The sequence below is a fragment of the Amphiura filiformis genome, chromosome 18, assembly GCF_039555335.1.
Source record: "Amphiura filiformis chromosome 18, Afil_fr2py, whole genome shotgun sequence".
NCBI lineage: Eukaryota > Metazoa > Echinodermata > Ophiuroidea > Amphilepidida > Amphiuridae > Amphiura > Amphiura filiformis.
In genome coordinates this window covers 38,241,988-38,265,894 of record NC_092645.1, presented here as the reverse complement: position 1 = coordinate 38,265,894, position 23,907 = coordinate 38,241,988, and the positions used below count along the sequence as shown (strand labels likewise).

The 23,907-nt window shown below is 35.0% G+C and overlaps 1 protein-coding gene across 1 annotated transcript; it reads left to right on the top strand.

The window, feature by feature from the left end:
- The first annotated feature begins 4,382 nt into the window (after window positions 1-4,382).
- Window positions 4,383-9,352, top strand: LOC140139135 (tolloid-like protein 2). Its single transcript, XM_072160916.1, has 4 exons — window positions 4,383-4,488; window positions 5,650-5,997; window positions 7,810-7,866; window positions 8,982-9,352. Exons 1-4 carry the CDS (start codon window positions 4,383-4,385, stop codon window positions 9,350-9,352), a joined length of 882 nt encoding a protein of 293 aa, XP_072017017.1.
- Window positions 9,353-23,907: the final 14,555 nt, after the last annotated feature.

The following is a 23,907-nucleotide window of genomic DNA, read 5'->3' as shown; positions in this document are numbered from 1 at the left end:
CGCAATAATTTCACACAGATTGTCCTAACGACAAAACTCAATTATATCTAAACGGCTCTGTTAAAATAAAGTCACCTAGTTACCCTGCGTATTATACGAACAACATTCAATGTGAGTGGACGGTAATACCGACATCGATGCGGAGGATTTCAGTACAATTTTTGGATATCAAACTTGACTTTGGACGTGACTTTTTGTATATTGGAACTGTCAACAAACAAAGAGCTCTTGCTTATTCTGGTCGACTGGGTTATGAAACCTCTGACGCACGTATTATATCACCCATTAACGAAAGTTTACTATTTGAATTCACAAGTGGCAGTTCTGGCACCGATCAAGGATTCTCATTGTTAGTAACTGATGTAGAAGATGGAGGTAAGAAATACATTAACAAATGAAAATTAAATATTTCTTTCAGGGCTATAAACGTGTCTTATTTTTGACTGCTAAATAAAGTTAATTGTTTAAGAAGCAAACACGAAGAATTTTAAAAGGTTTATGTTTTTGGTATTTTTAATGAGTATACATATATTTTTTCTTTGAATAGATTACGTCCTTTGCTCAAATGGTCTGGCGATTGTCCAGGAATCATTCGCCTGCTCTGGTAAGAGATGAGAGATCATCAAAAATTGTGAACTATTGATCTTAAAATGAACGTATCAGTAAAATAGGTACATGCATTCATTTAATAAGGGATTATTTAACCTACAAACTACACATGATTAACGTTGTTATATTCCCTTTCCTTATTTGAAGTTGTTTTAACTATTACATTTCGTCGGGTTCGTCACATAGTGGCGTATCGTATGGAAAACTGTAAAGTGCATTTTGGAGATAAACAAGTTTGAAAAAAAAAGAAGTCGATTTGCAACAAGCCTGTGTTGTTGTTGTGTACACAGCACCTTCTTGAACTATTATTTAGATCATATTTTACCTTTTAAATGGGTAAAAAAGAATTCCAAAGTTATACGTCAGAATGTGAAATTGAAATATACCATAAACATAGGAAAATATGCATCACATATTAGTGGCGTATCTACAGTGTGGGACAAAAACAACTTTACCCAATTTCAGAGGGTGGTTGCTCGACTTGTAGAAGAGATATTCATAATATTGTTACATATTCTATATGTATATATTTCTAAAAGTATGTGATGAAGAAATGAAAACAAAAGAAGATAAATCAACAAACTGGTGCTAGTTTTACGTCCGAGGGTCAAAAATCACTTTGTCCACACATAATTCAGTGGTGTGTGTCAGATTGCTAAGAATACACTGCAAGATTCTCATCTGTGTGACGGCGATGTCATCACAATGTCACTCCATCGGAAACTACACCTCGGTTTTCCATATCGCCGGTCCGAAATAGCCGGGTAGCCAGCCTCCTAGGTTTCTACATAGTGACTTTGCGGCGCGGTGACTCCACAGGAGAGTCACGCCGGTGTGACTACGCGACTGTGCCTGGGTGCTCAGTACCGGGGTTTTGGGTTGCCGGTTTTGCTTTTATTGCCATATTTTTTATATTCTCTTGATTTATTCAATTAATATTCTTTATTTCTTGCTTTTTTAAGGGATTAGGGAGGGGGAAATTACAAACTGCACTTTAAACATAAGGGAAATATTAGATGAATAAAATAAATTTGTTAGTAAAAGAAATAAACATGATAAGTAAACACAATAATTCAATAAACTAACATGATGAATAAGATACATTTTTATTAATTGGTGGTCAAGTTATTTGAATAACTAAATAAATAAAAAAATAAAAAAATAAATAAACGTGAAGAAACCAATAAACATGCAAAGAATGGAAGAAACAAAGAAACACTTCGAAAGAAAACAACTTGAGGAAAATTGCAATTAAAGAAGTTAAAAGTAGGAATATTATAAGAAGCATGTAGGCCTATTGATGAATTAAAATATTAAATGTGTAAAAAATAAATTAATAATAATAATTATAACAATAATAATTAATAACAAGCATTAATATTTGCGTGATAAAAAATAAGACACAGTTTCAAACAAACACTGCAATAGGCCTATATTGATGTGAATAAATAAAAACAAAATTTAGTGAAATATATTTAAGTGAATATCAAATTCAAGCAACAAAAACAAAACCGTAGCTATTTTTAAAAAGTGCACGCATCAAGTTTACAAAAATACACAGCAAACAAACGTTTACCTACGAGTCGCCAGTCGACGACAATAGCAACAAAATACAAATAAAAAAATTCCCCGATTTATAGGCATAATTTGATAACGTAAAAAAATCAACATGAAAAAGAAATCAAACTAATAGGCCTATAAAAAACACCATTTTGTAAAACGGAAAAAGAAAATAGCACACGCCAAAGTTTTGCATAAACTTACGGCAGTAAAAGTATAAATTGTAGTAGGCCTATATTCAGGAAAGTGACAAGAAGTAAAACAAAATGCATGCTAGGCCTATAAATCAATTAACAGAACAATTCTTGCTTCAACATAAGTGAAGCTTTGGCAAATCAAAATGTATAAATTGAAAATGCTAGGCCTATAGGCATAGGCCTACTTTGCGAACTTCGGCTGAAAATAAAATTAATATCGCTTTTAACACAATTTATTTTAAATAAAAAAAAGTGTCAATAGGCCTATAACGTTATCATGCAAAAATATGAAAAATAGGCCTAATTTGATTGCAAAACATGCCGTCTAACCACTGAAGTAAACAAAGCAATGATATAAGTTTTGTGGGAAAACAAACAAACAAATAAAGAAAATAAAATCGTTTGAAATGAAACAAACAAATAAACCAAGAACCAGAACTGCAAATAAAACACACACAGTTGATGAGATTATTAAACATGCAGCACGAAAAGAATTAAAATATATAAAAGAGAACAATAAATAAACGAAACAAAATTAATCGGAAGTCTCACAGTTGAAATATAAATGATAAAGAATGCAAAAGCACGATAAAAAACACAAAGACGGCAGTACAGCTAGCCACGGACCCAGTGTACAGCTAGACTGGCCCCCAGTCTCGGTTCCGTTCCATCTCTGGATAATGTAACAATAAATAATTACGTAATGGGACACTTGTCAACAACTGAGAGGTATTGAGCTCAAGTGGCACGCGTCTGATAGACCCATGGTACGCGCAATAATAAAAGGCAACCACTCGACTCGGACTTAGGCCTATTGTCCATATTGCGTATATTATCGCGTGCGGTTTGCAAATGTTTGCACATTATTTAGCTAGGGAAGCCTTTTCAAATATCCCCGCGCTGCCAAGCTGCGTTGATTGGTCGGATACAATATCGTTGTTTAGTCGCTTACACAAACGTTAATGTAGTGAAAACATGGACGTGGTATATAGAAAGATTGCGTGACTCCAAATCCGTAAAAGCGAACTCCCAGCATTTTGTGGGAACTGGAAGTCAAATTGCTTACAGACTGGGAGGGTCCATGTATTGGGTTGATTTTTAATGCTATGTAATCTACATTACCAGTCGTTCTCCATGGACCCGAGGGATGTATTGGGTTGATTTTTAATGCTATGTAATCTACATTACCAGTCGTTCTCCATGGACCCGAGGGAGGGTCTAGTGTACAGCATGCACCAATCAATTAATTATAAAACCAACTCATTCCATTCATGAGCGTATGCAAGCAGTAAACAAGCATGATACGCGTATTTTGTCATCATCATTGTAGATATACGCGCGCGTCCCCAGAGTGTTCGAACTCATAACAGGGCTCGGTCAACGACCTTTTGGCAGTGTAGTCACCTTGAAGTTCGCCGACTGGGCACCGAGCAGGCGACGCATGGGGGCACTGGCTACAGAAGTCACTTTGATGTGACTACAAGATGTGGACCACTGTCGGAATCTACTCAGTGGTGTACATCATGAGTCGCCGATGCGGCATCGAGCAGGTAACACATCGGAGGCTAGCGGTTGTAGTCACTGCGTGATGACACTGCTGCATAATACCCTACTGCCTTGTTTCCGATGTAGTCACTCTCCTGTAGTGACTCCGTCGGCCACCATAAGGTAGGTTATTCTGGAGTGACGGCGGTAGTGACTTTAGAGTTCCAGTGCGATATAGTCACTATGTCGCCAGGAATTTTGCAGTGTACGACATACATATATGTGTTAGGCATACATGTAATTGGTAAACACATTTGGCTTGTCTTTGAAAAGTGATGATTGTTTTACATGCATGAAAGAAATACAATCGATTTTAACCCCCATTTACTTGTCATGTACTCGAACTTCACTCCTGTCATTGACCAACAATTAGCATAAAATTGCATAATTACAAAGGTTTTATCTGGCGCAATTTTTGAATTTGAAATAGCGTGGCTTATTTCTAAATAGGTTAATTTGCAAGGTGTCAAGATGAGGCGATTCGCAACACAAGAGATGCCTTTTATGGCAGAGGTATACTTGATTAAGAGCAGAAAGCTTGGTAGTGCAGCGTCTATTTCGGATTCGTTTCCCGAACGTAAGATCCCACCGAAACCTACCATAACTCTACATACGAACAACTTTCACAACCTCGGAAGTGTGACGAACAGATGCAAAGCACGGAGCGGACGTCCAAGAACTGGTCGCTCAGCTGCAAATATTGCAGCGGTTCAAAGGGAACTTGCAGCTAACCCCAGTGTCAGTTGTCGACGCAACAACGTGCCGAACATACCACGAATGCAATAAGTTCAATAACTTCAAACTTTCTTGTAGATAACCTTTCGTAATGACACAAAAATTAGGTCTGAGATTACAATTGCTTTGTGCATATTTGAAGAGAATTGTGTTTATCTTTGCAGTGTGAAAGCTGCATATCATGACGAAATATCATAGCTTGACATTTAAATTGTTCATGTTTGATTCATTTGATTGTGTTATATAAAATTGCTGAACAAAGTTGTGCGTAATATACTGAGTTCTCATTCTTTATCGAACTCCCTATTGCAAGTGATGCGACGGGACAGCTAGTAGGCCTTCGCGTGGACAAAGCTAATTTTGACTCTTTGATTTAAAAAAAAAAAAAGCGTCACGTTTTTAATTTAATACAGTTTTGGATAGTTTTTCACCAAATACTCTAAAGAAAAGAAGATGTTCTTTACGAATATGTTAAAAAAGCAGTTTGCAGCAGGCTTTTCAATTTTGAGATATGAACCTTTTAAATTAGGTAAAGTTGTTTTTGGCCCACACTGTACTATACGTCATTCTGTGATACACTTTTCACGAACAAAAAATGGTATTAATTATTTAATACTAGTTAATTTCTTAATTTTCAGCTTTGGGACTTGGCGTAATTGAAGAGAACGATAGTTAAAACATAACAAAAATTACGAAAGTGACCTAATATCACGATACGTCACTATGTGATGAACCCGACGATCTATTTGCGGGGAGGAGATAAGTTTAAGTGACCGCTTATGGTTCGAATATCAATCAGCATAATCACGAAGCTCCCGTGGCCTCTCGTAAATCTGAGGTTCTGGGTTCGATTCACAGGCGGGACCAATTGTTCTACTTGACTCCTTTGTTATAGGCGACGGCGAACCTGTTGACACATTATGTTTACTTATATAATTTCCGTCGATCATGTCACTGTTTTTCCATGTAACCCGACGATCTGTTCATGTATACTTTCAAACAGATTGTCCAAACGAGGAAACGCAGTTGTCTTTAAACACATCATTTACCATACACTCACCTGGCTACCCTGCTTATTATCAGAACAACATGCAATGTGCGTGGAAGGTCATACCGACACCGATGCGGAAAGTCCTAGTACAATTCATGGATATCAAACTTGAAAATGGAGATGACGTTTTGTATATTGGAACTATTAACACATCAAGAGCCCTTGCTTATTCTGGTTATCGTACGCTGGGTCCACGTATTATATCACCCACTAACGAAAGTTTGCTATTTGAATTCACAACTGGTAGTTCTCGCACAGATCACGGATTCTCATTATTAGTAACTGATGTAGAAAATGGAGGTAAGGTACCTATAAGGCGACTATAAATGAGTTTTATTAAAGCTTTGAAATAATTTATTGTGAAGGGTTGCATAAGTGGTTTGCATCGTTAGTTAACGTTATCTACAAAAACATAATACATGTATAATTATTATATAACGTAATATAATTATTCTAGAAGCTTCAAACCTATGCCCAAACTTAAAAACTGTTCTTTGTGTAGTTATTTTTTTCAATCTTTAATTGGTTCCATTGATGACCAATCATAATGTTATTAACATATATCCAGACATGGTTATTTTCGCTTTGATTGCTTCTTAGACCTGTAACCTTCATAAGATGGGTGCATTTATTTATTCATTTGCATCAATAACTCACCTTCGCTCAAATGTCACGTACACGTTCTTGTATTGAACCTACGATGTAGTATTGCAATATGAATAGACCATATGAGGCTATAATCATTATAAGAGTATTGTGCTCAATGTACGTTATACCCACTTTATGCCAGGCAGAGACAAGGTTTATTGCGTAATAGAGAAACACTGCAAATCTATTCAAATCTACCATTGTACCGTAAAACTCCGTTTATAAGCAGCAGACGAATAGCTCGGAAAATTTAGCTAGAATATGAATCAAATAACTTACAATGCTTACCGTACCGATACAAACAGGTAGTACTGTACAAACAAAAATGTATTCAGCTGTTTCGTGTCTCACGAATATAGCACACTCGGAAGATTAGCATACTCTGGTACAATTTTGCAGGCGATATCGGGTTCATATCGAGGTTTTTTTTAATTTTTTTATATCCTTATTTGTTTTACTGTTTTTGTTTTCAACATCATAACTATTTTTGGGAATTTGTTTGTTTTTTAGTGGCTATTTTCGGTTTTATATATTATCCCTCACACCCATGCATGATCATCCTACATTCATCGTCATGCTCATATTGCCCAATTTGCACAGTCGCAAGTGGTAGTCTAGATCTGTGTTATTCGTATTTTATTAAGCATTGGAAGCAGAATTGGAAGCGCAGTGTGACACCTCAATTGTTGCAATGGTCCCAGGGGCGGATCCAGGAATTTACAAAACGGGGGGCGCCAAGCCACCGCCGCGGCTCGGCGCCAACACAAATTCGGGCGCCGCTCTGCAAAAACACACAGAGTCAGGGGCTGCTCTGCAAATATTAGAGGGGGCGCGCACCGGGTGCGCCCCCCTCTAAATCCGCCCCTGGGTCCCAATACTGATGTCGCAGCGTACATTTGAATGAACGTAACCAAATATATGAAAGTTGCAACATTGTTTATTGCCTTGTCTACAGTATCCATGGACGAAAATTATTAAACTCAAACGTATAACCTCATAATCACAAAGCATAAATGTGGTGGTGTAGATATTCTTCCGGTTTGTTCATTAAATAGATAGTTTGGATAATTGTTTGACAAAACCAGTTGAATTTTACTCACTACAATATTTGGTCCTACACATCCATGACATCGGAAGATCTTTCTAAAACACCAAAACCATCCAGATGTGAAGACGATAATAAGTACGTCATTGCGGAATGGAATGTAATATCTCAATATATTTGAAGTGTCTTTCTATGTTTTTTCTTTTGTTTTGTTTTGTTTTGTTTTGTTTTGTTTTGTTTTGTTTTGTTTTAATGTGCAACTCCCCGACTTACATCCTGTGAAGTCCCTGACGGGTGGGCGTACATTTTGAGCAAATCCCTGACTTTAAGAAACATTAAACAAGATGAATATACAGTACGGAAAAAAAGTTTTTCGCACTTTTAATATATATATGTATTCGTTTAATTTCTTTGAATAGATTACATCCTATGCCCAAATGGTCTGGAGATCATCCAGGAATCATTCGCCTGCACTGGTAAGAGGACGGCTGTATAAACATAATGGTAATAAAGAAAGCGCTCACTTTTTAAACGCGAAACCATAAACAATTGGTCTTACAATTACGGTACGAATGCACTAAACGAAACGGAACACCCATATGAACATGTATTCATTTAAGAGTGAGCTGGCGCAGCAGTTGCTCCTTCGCCTTGTACCACTGAGATCCAGGTTCAAGCCCCGGCGCGGCCTAAAACCTCATCGCAAGCGTCCTCTTTGGCAATTAAAAATACCGTTGTAATGCTTACATCAACGTCAAGGGCACAGTCTTAGCTCTCAAATACCGTTTGTTCTGTTCAATTTGCTCTTTGAGATATGTTTAGTTAACAACGAAAGGGTAAAATCACAATTGTGCCACTTTCACTAGGGAATAGGGATGTGAATCAATGATAGCTGATGTTGATGCGTCTAATGCACTCCCCCTTCGGGGCTCGTGCATTAGACGCATCAACACGTGTATTATTTTGTCTAATTTCATTAACCTACAAGTGTGCAATATTTGTTTGTCTTTTAACATGTCTTGAATGACAAAGAGAACAGTATTTACCATGGTAAAATCATTGACATGCACATGTATTTAATTTGGCAGCAGAATGTGCAATATTTATTTATCGTTTAATTTGTCGTAAGTGGAAAAAGAGAATCATTATACCTTTATCATGATAAAACATTAAACACTATTTTGTATTGTTGTGTAATTGATGCATTCTTTTGATTTTACGAAGGAATTCTTGATAAACTTGATGCTATCATTGATTTACATGTACAGCCCTCTTCCCTAGTAAAAGTGGCACAATTGTGATTTAACCCCTTCGTTGTTAAGTAAGCATATCTCGAGATTAAAACAAGCAAATTGAACAGACTAAACGGCATTTGAGAGCTAAGACTATGCCATTGACGTTGATGTAAGCATTATGTCACAACGGTACTTTCTAATTGCCACAGAGGGCGCTTTTCACTTGCACACATTTTTTGAGACAGGCTGTATATGTACCTAATTCAATGCTATTGACACGACTTATGTTTGATATCCCCTATCCTAATTCAAATATTTTATAACTATAACATGTTTGTATTATACATTTCACATAGGTTGTCCAAACGAGACAACTCAGATGTCTATTAACGCCTCTGTTACCATACAATCATCTGGCTACCCTTCTTATTATCTCAGTAACATTCGATGTGAGTGGCGAGTAATACCATCAGCGACGAGAAAGGTTCTATTGCAATTTTTGGATTTTAAACTTGAAAAAATGTATGATTTGTTGTATATCGGCACCATCAACCATCCAAGGGATTTTGTTTATTCTGGTTATGGGACGTCGGATGCGCGTATCATATCCCCCATTAATGATAGTTTACTTTTTGAATTCACAACTGACAATTCTGGCACAGATCAAGGATTTTCGTTATTAGTGACTGATGTAGCAAATGAAGGTAAGAGGCACATGGGCTATTAAAAACTCATTTAAATCAATACGCCACCGAAAATACATAAAACACGTAGGCATCTGTATAATCAACGATTTGGTTATTTTGATCATTTCGATAAACTTGTAAACATTTCCAGCCCATACATGGTATGTGTAGTGTAGATGTGATGTCATCGATTATAGAAACATAAATCAATACATTATTGAGATGTTTACGCAGGACAAAATATGTTAATGATTATAAAAAACCCATTTATATCAAAATGTCTATAACATTCTTTGACTAGATTACGTCCATTGCAAAAGTGTTATGGAGATCATCCAGGAATCCGTTCACTGTTATGGTAAGTGAAGGGCTCTATTATGCACATTCCTGAAAAAAAGAAGAAAAAAACGTGCGTTAGTGACTTGTGCACGGCTATTTGTCTCAGCAGCATAAATCTGTATTTAAAACCGTTTGCACATGCCAACTACATACTAGTATATAGGAATAAGAACGCTATTATAATAGTCCATTACTTGCAACAAATAACAAGGCATTGAACAATTCAATGTGGTGATGACGGATGACAAACACTTTCGTAGGGTAGCCAAATTTGCCAACCACATCCTGAATCTCCGTAGATCACTTCTATATACCTAATACGCCACCATTTTATTGTTATATCATATTCATTCGATGCTATACTTTTGAATTTGATGTTATGTGTTTTAATACTCTATGTCACGTAAGATTAAACTAAACCAAACTATGTTAGATGGAAATGCCTCGAATAATCGACTAATGCTTGATTACCTTCTCGTTATTAAACGATAAACCGGTCTTCTTCCAGCGTAAACTTGATTTATTGAGTTAAGGGGACTCGATCGTTTGTGCGTAATTATAGAGGACCAGGGGATTCACTCTATCATTTAAAAAATTATTTGAAGAAGTTAAAGAGCCCTAAGAATAAAAAAAACTGTAGTGTAATTCACGCCAGACACAATTTCTTTATATGACAAAAATAAATTTTGTAATCGATCAAAAACAAACGTTTTATATCAATTTTAAATTTAGCCTGAATCGGTAAATATGGTACCTCTTGCCCTTTTTTAGGTCAAGGTTGTTGAAGCTATTTCACATACATGTACAAAACATTCTAGAGAAAGAATGAGACCATATACTGTTTAAATATCTTTTGTTGATTTCGAATGATAATGTCCTGAAGTCGTAAATTTTAAGGTCAAATTCCTAAAACCAAAACAAAACATTGCGACGCAGATATTTCCCGACTTACGCAATTTCATCATCACATCAGTGTCTTTATTATTTGTTTCAAACCTTTCCCAAACGTTCGTGCTCTTTATGCATAAAACGGCTAATCTATCTTTACAAAACGCGTCTTTTTATAGTTAACAAAAGGCTAAAGATGGCATTATGAGATGTATCATTTATCATTACACTTCTCCACTCAACTGCCACGGTGGCCGAGCGATAAAGCGCTAGACGCGTAATCAAAGGAAGTTCCGAATCGCTGGTTCGAATCCCAACGAAGCCTGTGGAAACTTTTTTGATCGCATTCCGAAATGAGTCACTTGTCGGTAAATCATATATCGTATCCTTAAGGGATCTAAAATGAGCGTTTATTGCGTTTCGACAGTATTTTTTGAGGGGCATGAGAGCACCTCAGACCTATCAATTGCATTCTGAATACGAAGCATGTCTTTCTGATATCAAATAATTTTTATTTTTGAAAATCACAATATAATACAAATTTTATGACAAATTATAAAAATTTGATATTTTTCAAATTTTTGATATATAACAGTCCTCGAAGTAAATTATATAAATCTAATGATATATTCTTAAAGTGTATGTAGCAGGGAGGAAAAAGCCGACGGTCAATTGAAAATTTTGACCTTTCATATTGAAGATATAGATTTTTTTCCCAAAAAGACCTAATTTTTTTTGGTGTTTTGGGAAAAAAAATCCATATCTTCAATACGAAAGGTCAAAATTTTCAATTGATCGTCGGCATTTCATCCCACCTACATACACGTTAAGTATAAATCATCAGATTTATAAAGTTTACTTCGAGTACTGTTAAATATCAAAAATATCAATTTTAATGATTTGCCATAAAATGTGTATTAAATTGCGAATTTCAAAAACCAAAATTATTTGATATCAGAATGACATTCTTCGTATTCAGAATGCAATTCGATATGTCTGATGTGCTCTAATGTCCCAAAATTAATACTGTCCAAACGTTCATACCCCAGCCCTTAAGACACAGCATATTTTGCTCTGAACTTGTAGTATTGTTAGCCTTCAATTTTTGACTTGAATTTGTTTTCAAACTACAGCATGTAGTTTCCGTTGTTTGTTTTTATATGTTGTTGTCTGTTCCTAAGGAAGGGCAATTTATTGCTCGAAACGTCGGGTTTTTCATTGTATGTTTGGTTTAGTTTGTCTGTTGATGTGCCCAGTGATTTTCCATCACTTGTTCTAATATGTTTTTTTTTTCTAATGTTTGTACTGTTTTCCTGACAATTCGGTGGGCTCTGGAATTGACAAATTTTTGGCCATCGAACTTTGCCTGTTTTTGTACCTACATTTGTTATTTGGCTTATCGTGTCTGGTTATGTGCAGAGTGATGACAGTCACTTGTTCCAGTGTACTTTTGTATTCACATTTATCCCAGTTATTATGCTGGTTTAACACTTCTGTGAGCCCTGGATAATCTTTGGCTATCGAACTTTGCTTACTTCTGTGCCTACACTAGCTATTTTTGTTCCCCTCTGTGTACCGTCTAGTCTGTAATTTACTTTTTTTTCACGTCAAGTTTATTTTTTCGCCCTTTTCTTTCTAGCTATTCGTATTATTCGATATATCCTCTTGTATCATTAATTGATCATTGATGTGTTTTGTTTCTTCGTCCGTTGGATTCACATTATTACCTACTGAAGCTCTGTTGCATGGAAATGCCTCGAATAATATACTGGTGTTTTATTACCTTCTCGTTATTAGAATGTGTTACCAAATGTCATATATAAATTCACACAGATTGTCCTAACGAGGAAACTCAGCTATCTGTCAACGCCTCCGTTACTATACAGTCACCTGGTTACCCTGCTTATTATCTGAACAACCGTCGATGTGTATGGGCGATAACACCGACACCGAAGAGGAGGGTCCTTGTGCAATTCATGGACTTCCAACTTGACCATGGAAATGACGTTTTGTATGTTGGAACTATCAACAATCATAGGGCTCTTAAATATGATGGTGATGAAACGCCTGACACACGTATCATATCCCCCTTTAACGAAGGCTTACTATTTGAGTTCACATCAGATGTTTTTGGCACAGATCGAGGATTCTTATTATTAGTAACTGATGCAGAAGATGGAGGTAAGAAATACATGGCGATAAGAAAACTGAGGTAGTACATACATAGTGATTCAAAGATTTGTTTTATAAAGTTAGCTTTGAAAGTAATTTATTTTGAAGGGCTACATTTATATTTACTCTGCTAAGTTAAATTCATACTACTATTAGCATTCCGTATCACTTGTCGATATACCGTTTATTGATATGGGGCTCATTTCTTGCTTTTTGACCTCCTCTGTGATGACAACCAATTTGTCTACTTTGCCATCAGCGTTCTAACAATTGACCATATGTGATCAAGATGGTGATTAGGGTTACAACTGAGATACTTGTTGGATAGGCGCTGTAAAAAGAGACCTTGGTTGACGTGAATGCAAGTGTCCATAATTGGAAATTTGTCACTCTTCGGTTCGTTTGTAAACTTTATGTTTGCGTCCAAGTTATTGATGAGAGATGAAAAACAAAACAAATTCGTGTATGAGCACGATAGTATCGTCGACGGAACGCAACCATTTTGACGGATACGGGGCCGTAGTAAGGGACTTTTCTTAGAAACCTTCCATATACAAATGAGCAACAAGGGGGAGACTGGAGAACCAATCGCTTCACCTTGGGTTCCTTTGTAACATACTGTGGTACAATTTTGCAGGCGATATCGGGTTCCTTTCTAGACAGATTAAGTGGTGTTTAGGCAGAAAGTAAGACTTTTTTCCTAGATGTAGCTAATTTTGAGAGATTTTCCAACTTTGAATGAAGATACTGTGATGGTGCCTCAAGTTACGTCACTGCAAACCAATACACTGTATAACTTTTTTATGGGCTCTAGTAGCAACATTTGGGCAGTAGCGGTGGGATATGAGAGAACATCAGACATATCGAATTACATTCTGAAAACGAAGAATGTCCTTCTGATATGAAAAAAAATTTGAATTTGTGAAATTCGCGAATAATACACATTAAATGTGCAAACGTTAATATCCGATTTCTTATTAAGCAAGTGTCAAAAATGAGAGAGATCAATATAAGTCCATGCGCTGCTAACATACTTACGTGCTAGTATAGAATGTTTTTAAGATGTCAAATAAATTATGTATATGTCTAATAAAATAATGTATATTTTTTGACCAGATTATACCCTTTGCCAGAAAGGTAATGACAATGTCACGTGCTATGAGAGCTTTGGTAAGTATAGGGCATTTTTATTTATTTATTTATGTATTTATTTATTTATTTATTTATTTATTTATTTATTTATTTATTTATTTATGTATTTATTTATTTATTTATGTATTTATTTATTTATTTATTTATTTATTTATTTATTTATTTATTTATTTATTTATTTATTTATTTATTTATTTATTTGTTTATTTATTTATTTATTTATTTATTTATTTATTTATTTATTTATTTATTTAACCTGGGGTGACAAAGCAATGCAATGGCACCACTGTTCTCCCTTGGTTCCCGGGCATAATAACATAAACAATGGAAATACGAAATATATTTTCCCAAAGAAATCACAAAACAACAAATACCTGCTAATGTTCAGATTGGATTGACTATAAACGCATCAAAACTCCAGATGGTCTAATAATTATAAAAGAACTGCTACAGGACTATTACCAACCTATATTAAGCGAAATGTTATTTTTATTTATATTATTTGTTTTTTGTGTGTGTTCATCTGTTGATTGTATTGCCGTGTATAAATTGGACAGTTTTACTCGAATTAAAAAAAAAAACATTTCTTCCCTGTCATTTTCAAGGAGAAGATTTCATATGCGATGATAACATTACTTCCATTCCAAGTTACCGGAGATGCAACGATGAAGTAGATTGTCCGGATGGAACAGATGAAACCCGCTGTACTGGTAAATACAATTAAAAAATGATGTAGGATGGTAGTGATTTGTGACAAAATGACAAAATGTTTTGTGTTTAATGGCAATATTATCATGCGTTCATGAATTCAACATACAGCTGGCCCAAGGTACATTTTCTTCAACTGCTCGTAACCTGTAATAGCATCAATTTATTTGCACGATCTAACACTGAAGATGCACAACACGTTATTCTACATCATGCTTTTTTATTTTATTTTTAAACCATTTGAAAAGATATTAATTCAGTCAACCATTTGTTTACCACCACTAAGGCATGTGTTTAACAGATAGTGGTAACTTAGGTTTCACGAAACCTTGCGAGATATTTCGATTGTATTTTTAAACACTCAAAGTAGGCTTTTGCTTCATTTATCATTATAGATCGTTATTACAAATATGTTTCAACTGAATGCACGTTTGGTTAAGAACGAGCAACATTAAATATCCAGACTATTTCATTTGCGACACAGTGTTTTGACCATTATATCCCTTAAACAACCTCCTGTGAAATAATCCAAGATTAAAAACATAACCATTTTTATGCGTGTAGTTTGGTTGTTTGATTTTACAAAAGAAATTCACAATGCGACACGATTTTTGCTGCCGATTTATTGGTTTTGACCCCGGGGAGCTTTCACCTGGTCGACCGGCGTCTTCAGCAAATTTTATTGCTCTGAAGATGTGTTGTTGCTAGTGATTTAACGACACCTCCGATGACATCACAGATGTAGATGACGTCGAGCAAGAAGATGTTGTGGCGCCCCTTTGGTTCCGGATTTCAGAAGGTTGTCTCAGACAGGGTCAATGTCTAACACTTTGTCACGGTTCAGTCTTGGTCTTTAAAAAAAAAAAAGCCCCACCCCCCCAAGATTTTTTGGTATAATCCAAAAACTGTTTGATCAATTCTCTTGTTTCAAAGTTTGGAACATAGACTGATTAGTTATGCATCAAGTGAACGGTGTTTTGTTGTTATCTTTTATCATATTCACTGAGAGAAACAGCCATTCATAAAATGTTCGGCCAAAAAAGTTGCACTTTTCTACATAGGCTTTTTATGCATGACTTTTGGTTTCAGACCTATTTTACATGAAAAAAATTTATCAAAAAGGAATGTTTCTATATTTATGTATGATTTTATTAAAATAACTGAAGTTAATATGTTCATGAATTAATATTTATACATGTCAAACATGTTTTATAGTTCATTGAACAGTCACACAGCCATTTATGAAATTGTATTCATCGACAAAAGTTGCACTTTTCTTATTTGGCTTTTTGTATGCATTAAAATGCGTAAATTTAACAAGTTTTTCACTCTAATTAAATTTATTGGGAAGGAACAACTGTAACTTCAATGATAAATATTGTGTTCATTGATGAATTTAACCAATGGACCAACAGATTCCTGGTTAGATATTTTATGCTGGATCCCTATACACTTGTTTCATTGGTCATTCCTTGAATGGTTCAAAAACATTTATAAGGGTGACCGTTATCACTGAACCATAAAAACTGTTTTTGAATGTGTGACACCTAAATCAGGAAAAGCTTAAATTTAATAAAATTAAATTATGTTTCTTTTTGATTAAATTACTCACTTAAAGGGAAAAAGTGTCAAACACAAATTGAAGCATACAAAGCATATGAGCCATTCCATGTCAACTCCAGGGATGTGCCCGCAGCACCTCTTCATTTTTTTTCTTTTAATGTGTGGTGGTAGATATTGATGAGATCATAAATCCTGAAAATTTGAGCTTCATACTCTATTTCGTTTTCCCGTGGCATCAATTTGAAATTTAGGGGTGGGGGGCGTAAAAATGTGACGCAACGCGAAAGACGATGTTTGGAGGTCCATAAATGTATAAAGGGAACCCCTACAGCTTTAAAACGTATGTATCCTGTGGTCCTTTTTGTGTAAAATTCAAATCTGTCATCCGAAAACGTGTAACTCCTTTACTCTAAAAGATATAGGGCCCTTAAAATTTCGTCCATCCAGGACCAACTTCGAGGGTCAGAACTCCAAAAGTAAAAATAATTTTACCGTCCATTTTTTGCCAGCGAGAGCCCTTTGGTAGGACATTACTCTTATCCCATATTAGAATACTTTTAGCTGAGATATTACCCATGCAAAACCCCAATTGTACATTTTTTGTACATTTTTACCCCCTGAAAACCAATGTCAGACATTTTGCCCCACCATCAACTTCAGTGATGTTGAAAATATATTCTTGGATAACATTTCTGCGAGATAGTGGCTTGGGGTCTTGATGACTTTGCTTTAAAAACATCAGTTAGGTTTGTCTACTCCATACTTCATACATATGAGTCATCCTATGCCATATCAACAAATGGGTTTGCTGGTCAGTGGCCATCCCCTCAGATTTTGCTGAAAATCATTTCTAGCATACCCCTATGGGAATAATGAACACATGGAAAAAATGAATGCTCAACTCCAAGCGGTTTTGGAAATATGGCTTGTCAAAATTTGACCCAGACCCCCACTATCTGCTCTCGAGTCGCATCGTTGAATTAGTCACGATTTGGGACACTCATATTTTAACTTTGCGAAAAGGATAAGCTGAAAAGTATTACCTAGGGTGACTTTTACCCAGAGAAGCAGAATCTTGCCTCAGAAACATTGTATCTGTTGAGAGTTGAGCATTCATTTTTCCCATGTGTTCATTATACTCATATAGGTATGCAGGTATGCTAGAAATAATTTTAAGCAAAATTTGAGGTGATGAACAGTGACCAACCAACCCATTTTGTTGATATGGCTGGAATGACTTGTATGTGAGTAAGCAAACCTAACAGATGTTTTTAAAGCAAAGTCATCAAGACCCCAAGCCACTATCTCTCAGAAATGTTGTCTAAGAACACATTTTCAACATACCTGAAGTTGATGGTGGGGCAAAATGTCTGACATTGGTTTTCGGGGGTCAAAATGTACAAAAAATGTACAATTGGAGTTTTGCCACGGCCCTACACTTCTTAGATCGCTTTGATAAGAGTTCGAAGCCCTATCGTCAACAGTGGGCAGTAAAATCGAGGTAAAGAATATCCCATATCGCGTTAATGAGCTGGTCAGTAACCGTAGAAAAAGCTCGTTTCATTCATTTCATTCATTCATTTATTTTTTTCACTCATCAAATAGCAAATATACATAGGATACATACAAAATCATAATACAAGTGAGAGTGAAGGAATCACAGGAAAGGCCAAGAAGAGGCCTGAAAGTCTGTGATCCTTGATTGGTTAATTCATCATTAGACATGGCAGCAGATTGTCATTTCAATGAAGAAGCAACAGTAAGCTGTCATATCTTGATATGAATTAACCTAAATACATGAACAATAACAGTAAACAATAGTAAATAAGAAAATGCACAACAATAAGTAATACAAAATATAAATATCCAATGTGGTCACATAAATCAGATACAATAGGAATTAACAGTAACTTTGCATGAGATGTTTTTTAAATACATGGCGGAATTGATTAATCGATGATGAACGTTTAATACTGTTATCAACATTATTCCATAACTTAGTAGCTGCATATTTAATAGATTTTTCACAGAAAGCTCTTTTGATAAATGGAAGCCTCAGACGATCTTTATATCTGGTATTCAAGTCATGGATCTTAGACTGTTTTACAAATAAATCATCAAAAACACTCGGTAACAGTCCATTATCATGTTTGTACATAAATAAACCAAGTTCAAATGTATACATATCCCTGACACTTAAAGTATTATACCTAATCAGTAAGGGATTTGTGCTACTTCTATAATCACTTGCACTTATAATACGAAGTGCCCTCTTTTGAATTTTAAAAAGATCATTTATGTATGATGAACATGCACATCCCAAAGCTAAGATACCATAATTGATATACGGTAATATCAAAGAGCAATACAATGTATATAACGCCTCATGTGGGAGGAAGTTTTTTAATTTATTAATGATACCGACATTTCTTGAACATGTTTTTACAATATTATCAATATGTTCTTTCCAAGTAATATTCTGGTCAATTTGTAGACCTATAAACTTAGTGCTTGGCACTTTTTCAAGCGGTGTTCTTGAGTGCCTGTCAGAGTCAAGAAACAATTGCAAATTGTACTCAGGTTTTGTGTTCTTTTTGGTACCGAGTAACATATAATTCGTTTTTTTAGCATTGACGGATAATTTATTTACCTGGAACCATCTATTCACATTAATAAGCTCTTTGTTGAAGACCTCCTCAATAACATTAAACTGATTGTGAGAGTAAAATAAATTGGCGTCATCAGCAAATGAAATCACATCAAGTAACTCAGTAATTAAGTGAATATCGTTAACATATATAATGAAAAGTAGTGGACCCAGTATTGAACCTTGAGGCACACCGCAAGTAAGATTTTGCTGTTGAGATGGAACACCATTATAATAAACATATTGTTTTCTTTTACTCAAATAATCTTCAAACCATCTGTGTGTAATACCTCTAAAACCATAGTGATAGAGTTTATCAAGCAATATTGTATGGTCTATAGTATCAAATGCTTTTAATAAATCTAAAAACACACCTGCTGTAAAATTGTCATTGTCAACAGCTTCAGTAATTTTGTTAACCAAGTCAATCACTGCCATATATGTGCTGTGGTTTTTTCTAAAACCATACTGACGTTTATATAAAATGCGATGGTGATCTAAATATGACATGCATCTCTTAAATACAAGCCGTTCCAGAATCTTTGAGAAAATTGGTAAAACAGATACTGGGCGATAATTTGAAAACAAATCATTATCATCCTTCTTATACAGTGGAATTACCTTCGCTACTTTAAAACTGTCAGGTATTTTACCAGTACAAATAGACTCGTTAAAATTATCTGAAGTGGTTTTACTATCATTGGAGCAACTTTTTTTATTATAAATGAACCAAGTCCATCATACCCTGGACTTTTGTTGGAGTCCAATCCATTGATTATTTTTAGGATTTCGTGCTCGGTGATAGGTGTAAAAAACATGCTGTTGTTATGACTGATCTTACTCTTTGACAGATAATGCGAATAATCAATACCTGGAATACATTCAATTGATGAAGCCAAATTTGGACCTATGTTAACAAAGTAATTATTGAAGCCATTTGCAATGTCATTTGGATCTGTGTATACTTTATCATTATCACGAAATTTGGGGGTGAAGTTTGAACTTTTGTTTTTATTCAGTATATTTTTAAGTATTTTCCAGGTGTTCCTCATATTGTTTCTGTATTTATTTAGTTTATTTGTAAAGTAACTTTTTTGGCTTTCCTGAGGAGTGAGTTTAATTTATTTCTGTATATTTTATACCGATCTTGCCTGGCAGTCGTACGATGTTTCAAAACAGATTTATACAATTTATTTTTATGGTTAATTGATTTTAAGAGTCCTTTAGTTATCCATGGAGAATGTGGTTCTTGATTATGTTTACGATTAATTTGTTTATTAGGTACGCATTCATCATACAAGTCATTGAATTTAGATATGAAATTAGTATACATTGTATCCACCTCTTCAGTTAGAACGTCATTCCAATTAACTAATGAAAGTCTTTTTAATAACAAATTTATATTATCATCCGTAACTTGTCTTTTATATTCAGTTTGAGTTTTACTAGGTGTGGCATTATTTCCATCTATTTTTATATTAGTGTTAGTAAAAAATGGGAAAATGATCACTGATATCTACTACAAACATTCCAGATTGGTGATTGGCACAACAATTATTCGTAATAATATTGTCAATAATAGTTGCAGATGTTCTGGTAATACGAGTCGGTTTATCAATTGTTGGGTAAAAACCATAAGAATAGATTGTACTCAAGTAATCACTAATATGTTTATTGCTCTTTTCTTTAAGCAAATCAATATTATAATCACCCAAGAGATAGCTGATTTTGTTCTCAGCTGAGCTGAGTTTGTTTAGAACATAATCAAACTCAGAGTTAAAAAGCTCAATACTATTTCCTGATATTGGTGGTCTATAGATTACTCCCACAATGATGTTCTTACTCTTTTCATTGTCAATTTCAACAAAGAATGATTCAAATGATGATGAATGAATTTCATTTAAATCAGATCTGATCTTATATTTGATATCATTACTCACATACATACCTACACCTCCTTTGCGCATACCTTCTCTGTTTTTATAAACAAATTGATAACCAGGAAGCTTATAGTATTCAGGTGGGGTACATTTAAAGTATGTTTCAGTCACAGCAATTATTGAGAAACGATGTTTACATACTTGCAATAGTGATTTCAATTCATCAACATTTTTGTTCATGCTATTGATGTTTAACTGGAACAATGATAAACCATTATTAACCAAGTTGTTATTTACATTTGTGTTAAAGCTGTCAGATGTAAAGTACTTACAAATATAATCTATATCACAACTAGCCGCATTAAAATCATCATCTTGACGAAGTGGATTTAAGCAGAGGTGATCAAAACTATTAGTGATATCAATATCCACTTGATCATGTTCACCAATTGAATCAAAGCCTTGAATAGCATTATTGAAGTCATCATCATTATTGAAATGATTGAATGGGAAGCTTGCTCGAATGATACATTCCCTACAATTCCAATTATTTGAAGCAAAGCCTTGGCTACCACTTCTTATTATGTCCTTTCTGGCAAAAATTGACAAGTAACTTGCACACATTTCTAGATACAGTTACTATAAGGTCGTGCGATGTATTCAAACCATTTGTTAATCATTTCGTTTTTAGGGAGCAATAATTATTTATCATGAATATTATTGTCACGTTGATGACATTATAGTTACTCGCATTTTGTTCATTTTCAAATTTTGAAGCATGTAAGTTGCTGTTGCATTTACATGTAACGCTCAAAAGTCACCCAAAATCAATCAGATATAATTGTCTTTATTTCACCAGAGTGTCCTTGCCAAGATTCTAGCACCAGACCATTCGCTTTCTCAAGATACAGCCTTTATAAGTGTTAGGTCATTTCTGTACAATTCTTATAATTTGTTTTATGCAAACAAACAAACAGAGACAAACAGCGATGCACGTTTTTGTTGTGTTTTTGATATGTTTTCATGTCCGATTTTAACGATAAAACATTATTCCCTATAGAAAAACGAAATGACAAAAACATACAACAGTTGAACTTACCACCTATGTTTGGATTGCGATGTAATTAACGTGTGTAATGAATCTTTCTGAATCTGACTTGTAAACATTTTTTTTCATCACAATTTCTCATCAAATTCATACATTTCTGGGTCAAAAGTCAGGTAAAACATTTTGTGGTTTTAAAATTTGGATTAGAAATAACGCTAATAAAATCATTTTTGATTTTCAAGGCAATATGCATAAATTATGAATCTACATGTACATAATTTTTCACTTAAGTAAGCTCATCTTTTGACCAACGTTCATTATTGATCACGGGTTATATTGTATTCGATTGACATCAAAGAACCACATGTGTATGGGCTTATGCATTGAATTGAATTACACAATGGTTATTCAGGTTATTGATCGCTAGATAGAAGCGAACGTGATACATATTACGTAGGATTCCATGCCTGTGCTGGGATTTGAACCCCAGCAACCAGAACTATGAACACTTTGAAGTGTTAGAACCTTGCAGGGCCGTGTTGCATGGGTAATATATCAGCTAAAAGTATTCTAATAGGGTCAATATGGGATAAGAGTAATGTCCTACCAAAGGGCTCTGACTTGCAAAAAAAATGGACGATAACATTATTTTTACTTTGGAGTTCTGACCCCCCGAAGTTTGTCCTGGATGGACGAAATTGCATTTTGAGGGCCCTATATCTTTTAAAGTACAGGAGTTACAAGTTTTCTGAGTTGTAGGGGGTTCCCTTTATTCATCTATGGACCTCTAAACATACTATGAATTGCCAAGTGGACCAAAAAACGTGTAAGATTATACGTGTCACCTTAATATGGCATCTTACACGTGTAAGATTGCATCTTATGCGTGTAAGGTCGCATCTTATACGTCTTAGAATCTAGCGGCATACTGCGGTTACTGTCCGTTTTCCTATACACAATACACAGTGCTCTCACCATTGACGCGTGACCTCTACAAACAGTGTATGTTATAGGTATATGGGCATTGCCTAGTTAACATCACTGTGTGAAAAATAACCGGCCAATATTTAAACTATTCTCCAAACTTCTAGCAAATATATTTCTCTAACATGACCTAAAATTACAGCTAGGTTAGATGTTCAAAAGGGGTCGCACTTTCGTAGAATATGAGTGAGGGCAAAGCATAGCTAGCTCATAGCTAGCCAACTCCCCGTGTTAATTGAATGGAGATTTGACCGAAAATATTGAGCTATATTGGTAACGGACCGCTCCGTTCTGAAGGATGCCACAAAAAAAACGGTACAAGCTACATTTAAACTATTCCATGAAATTCTAGAAAATATAGTTTTGTAACATGTCCTAAATTTTAGCTAATTTAGGTGTTTGGAGAGGTCGCACTTTTGTGTTTTAGGAAGGATATGTAAACGACAGATAACACCAAAAATATGAAGAAATTATTTCCAAACCGTGTTAAGTCAACAATCATTATGTTGCTCATTTTCAAGAATGCTGGTTAACAAAAAGCAGGCCATTGTCTCATTTCGTGAACAAAGGTCCACATACCATCGTTTCCTTTCGTTTCCTTTATAATCGGTTACTCAACTGAAGCTATAATACCAGCTTTATTGCGATATCGCACATGTAAAACAGACACATGTGCACAACCAGAGAAGATCCGATTTAATCAGTTGAGCTGTTTCAATGAGTGTTATATTGGTTTAATAGCTTTTAATGGGGTTTAAGTCCTGCAAAGGTCGAGATGAATTATACTATAGACATGACTGCATCATGGGATGCTTAAATTGACGAATCATCCCAAATATCCTATCACCTTACGCGTATTCATCTTCGACCAATGAAATCTCGCCATAGCATTTCTTATACGAGTAAGAATTGCCTATTAGGGATGGATGGTGTTCCGATTTGACTGGTACGACGAGTGTCGAATAATCTTAGCCTCGATATCGATCTGCGCCGCGGTAGTTTTCGCAAACGTGATTATTTTACCATCACCTCTTGGAATTTAATTGATATGAGTATTAATTTACTCCAGTTAACTGAAAAGGTAAGCAAAAATTTAGATAAATCGGGATGTGACCATGAAGGACCAACAGTCGGAACAATTTCTGACAGAGATTCGTCATAAAATACAGAACATTGTTAGTAGCACTCATATAAATTAACAAAATGCCTCGTTTA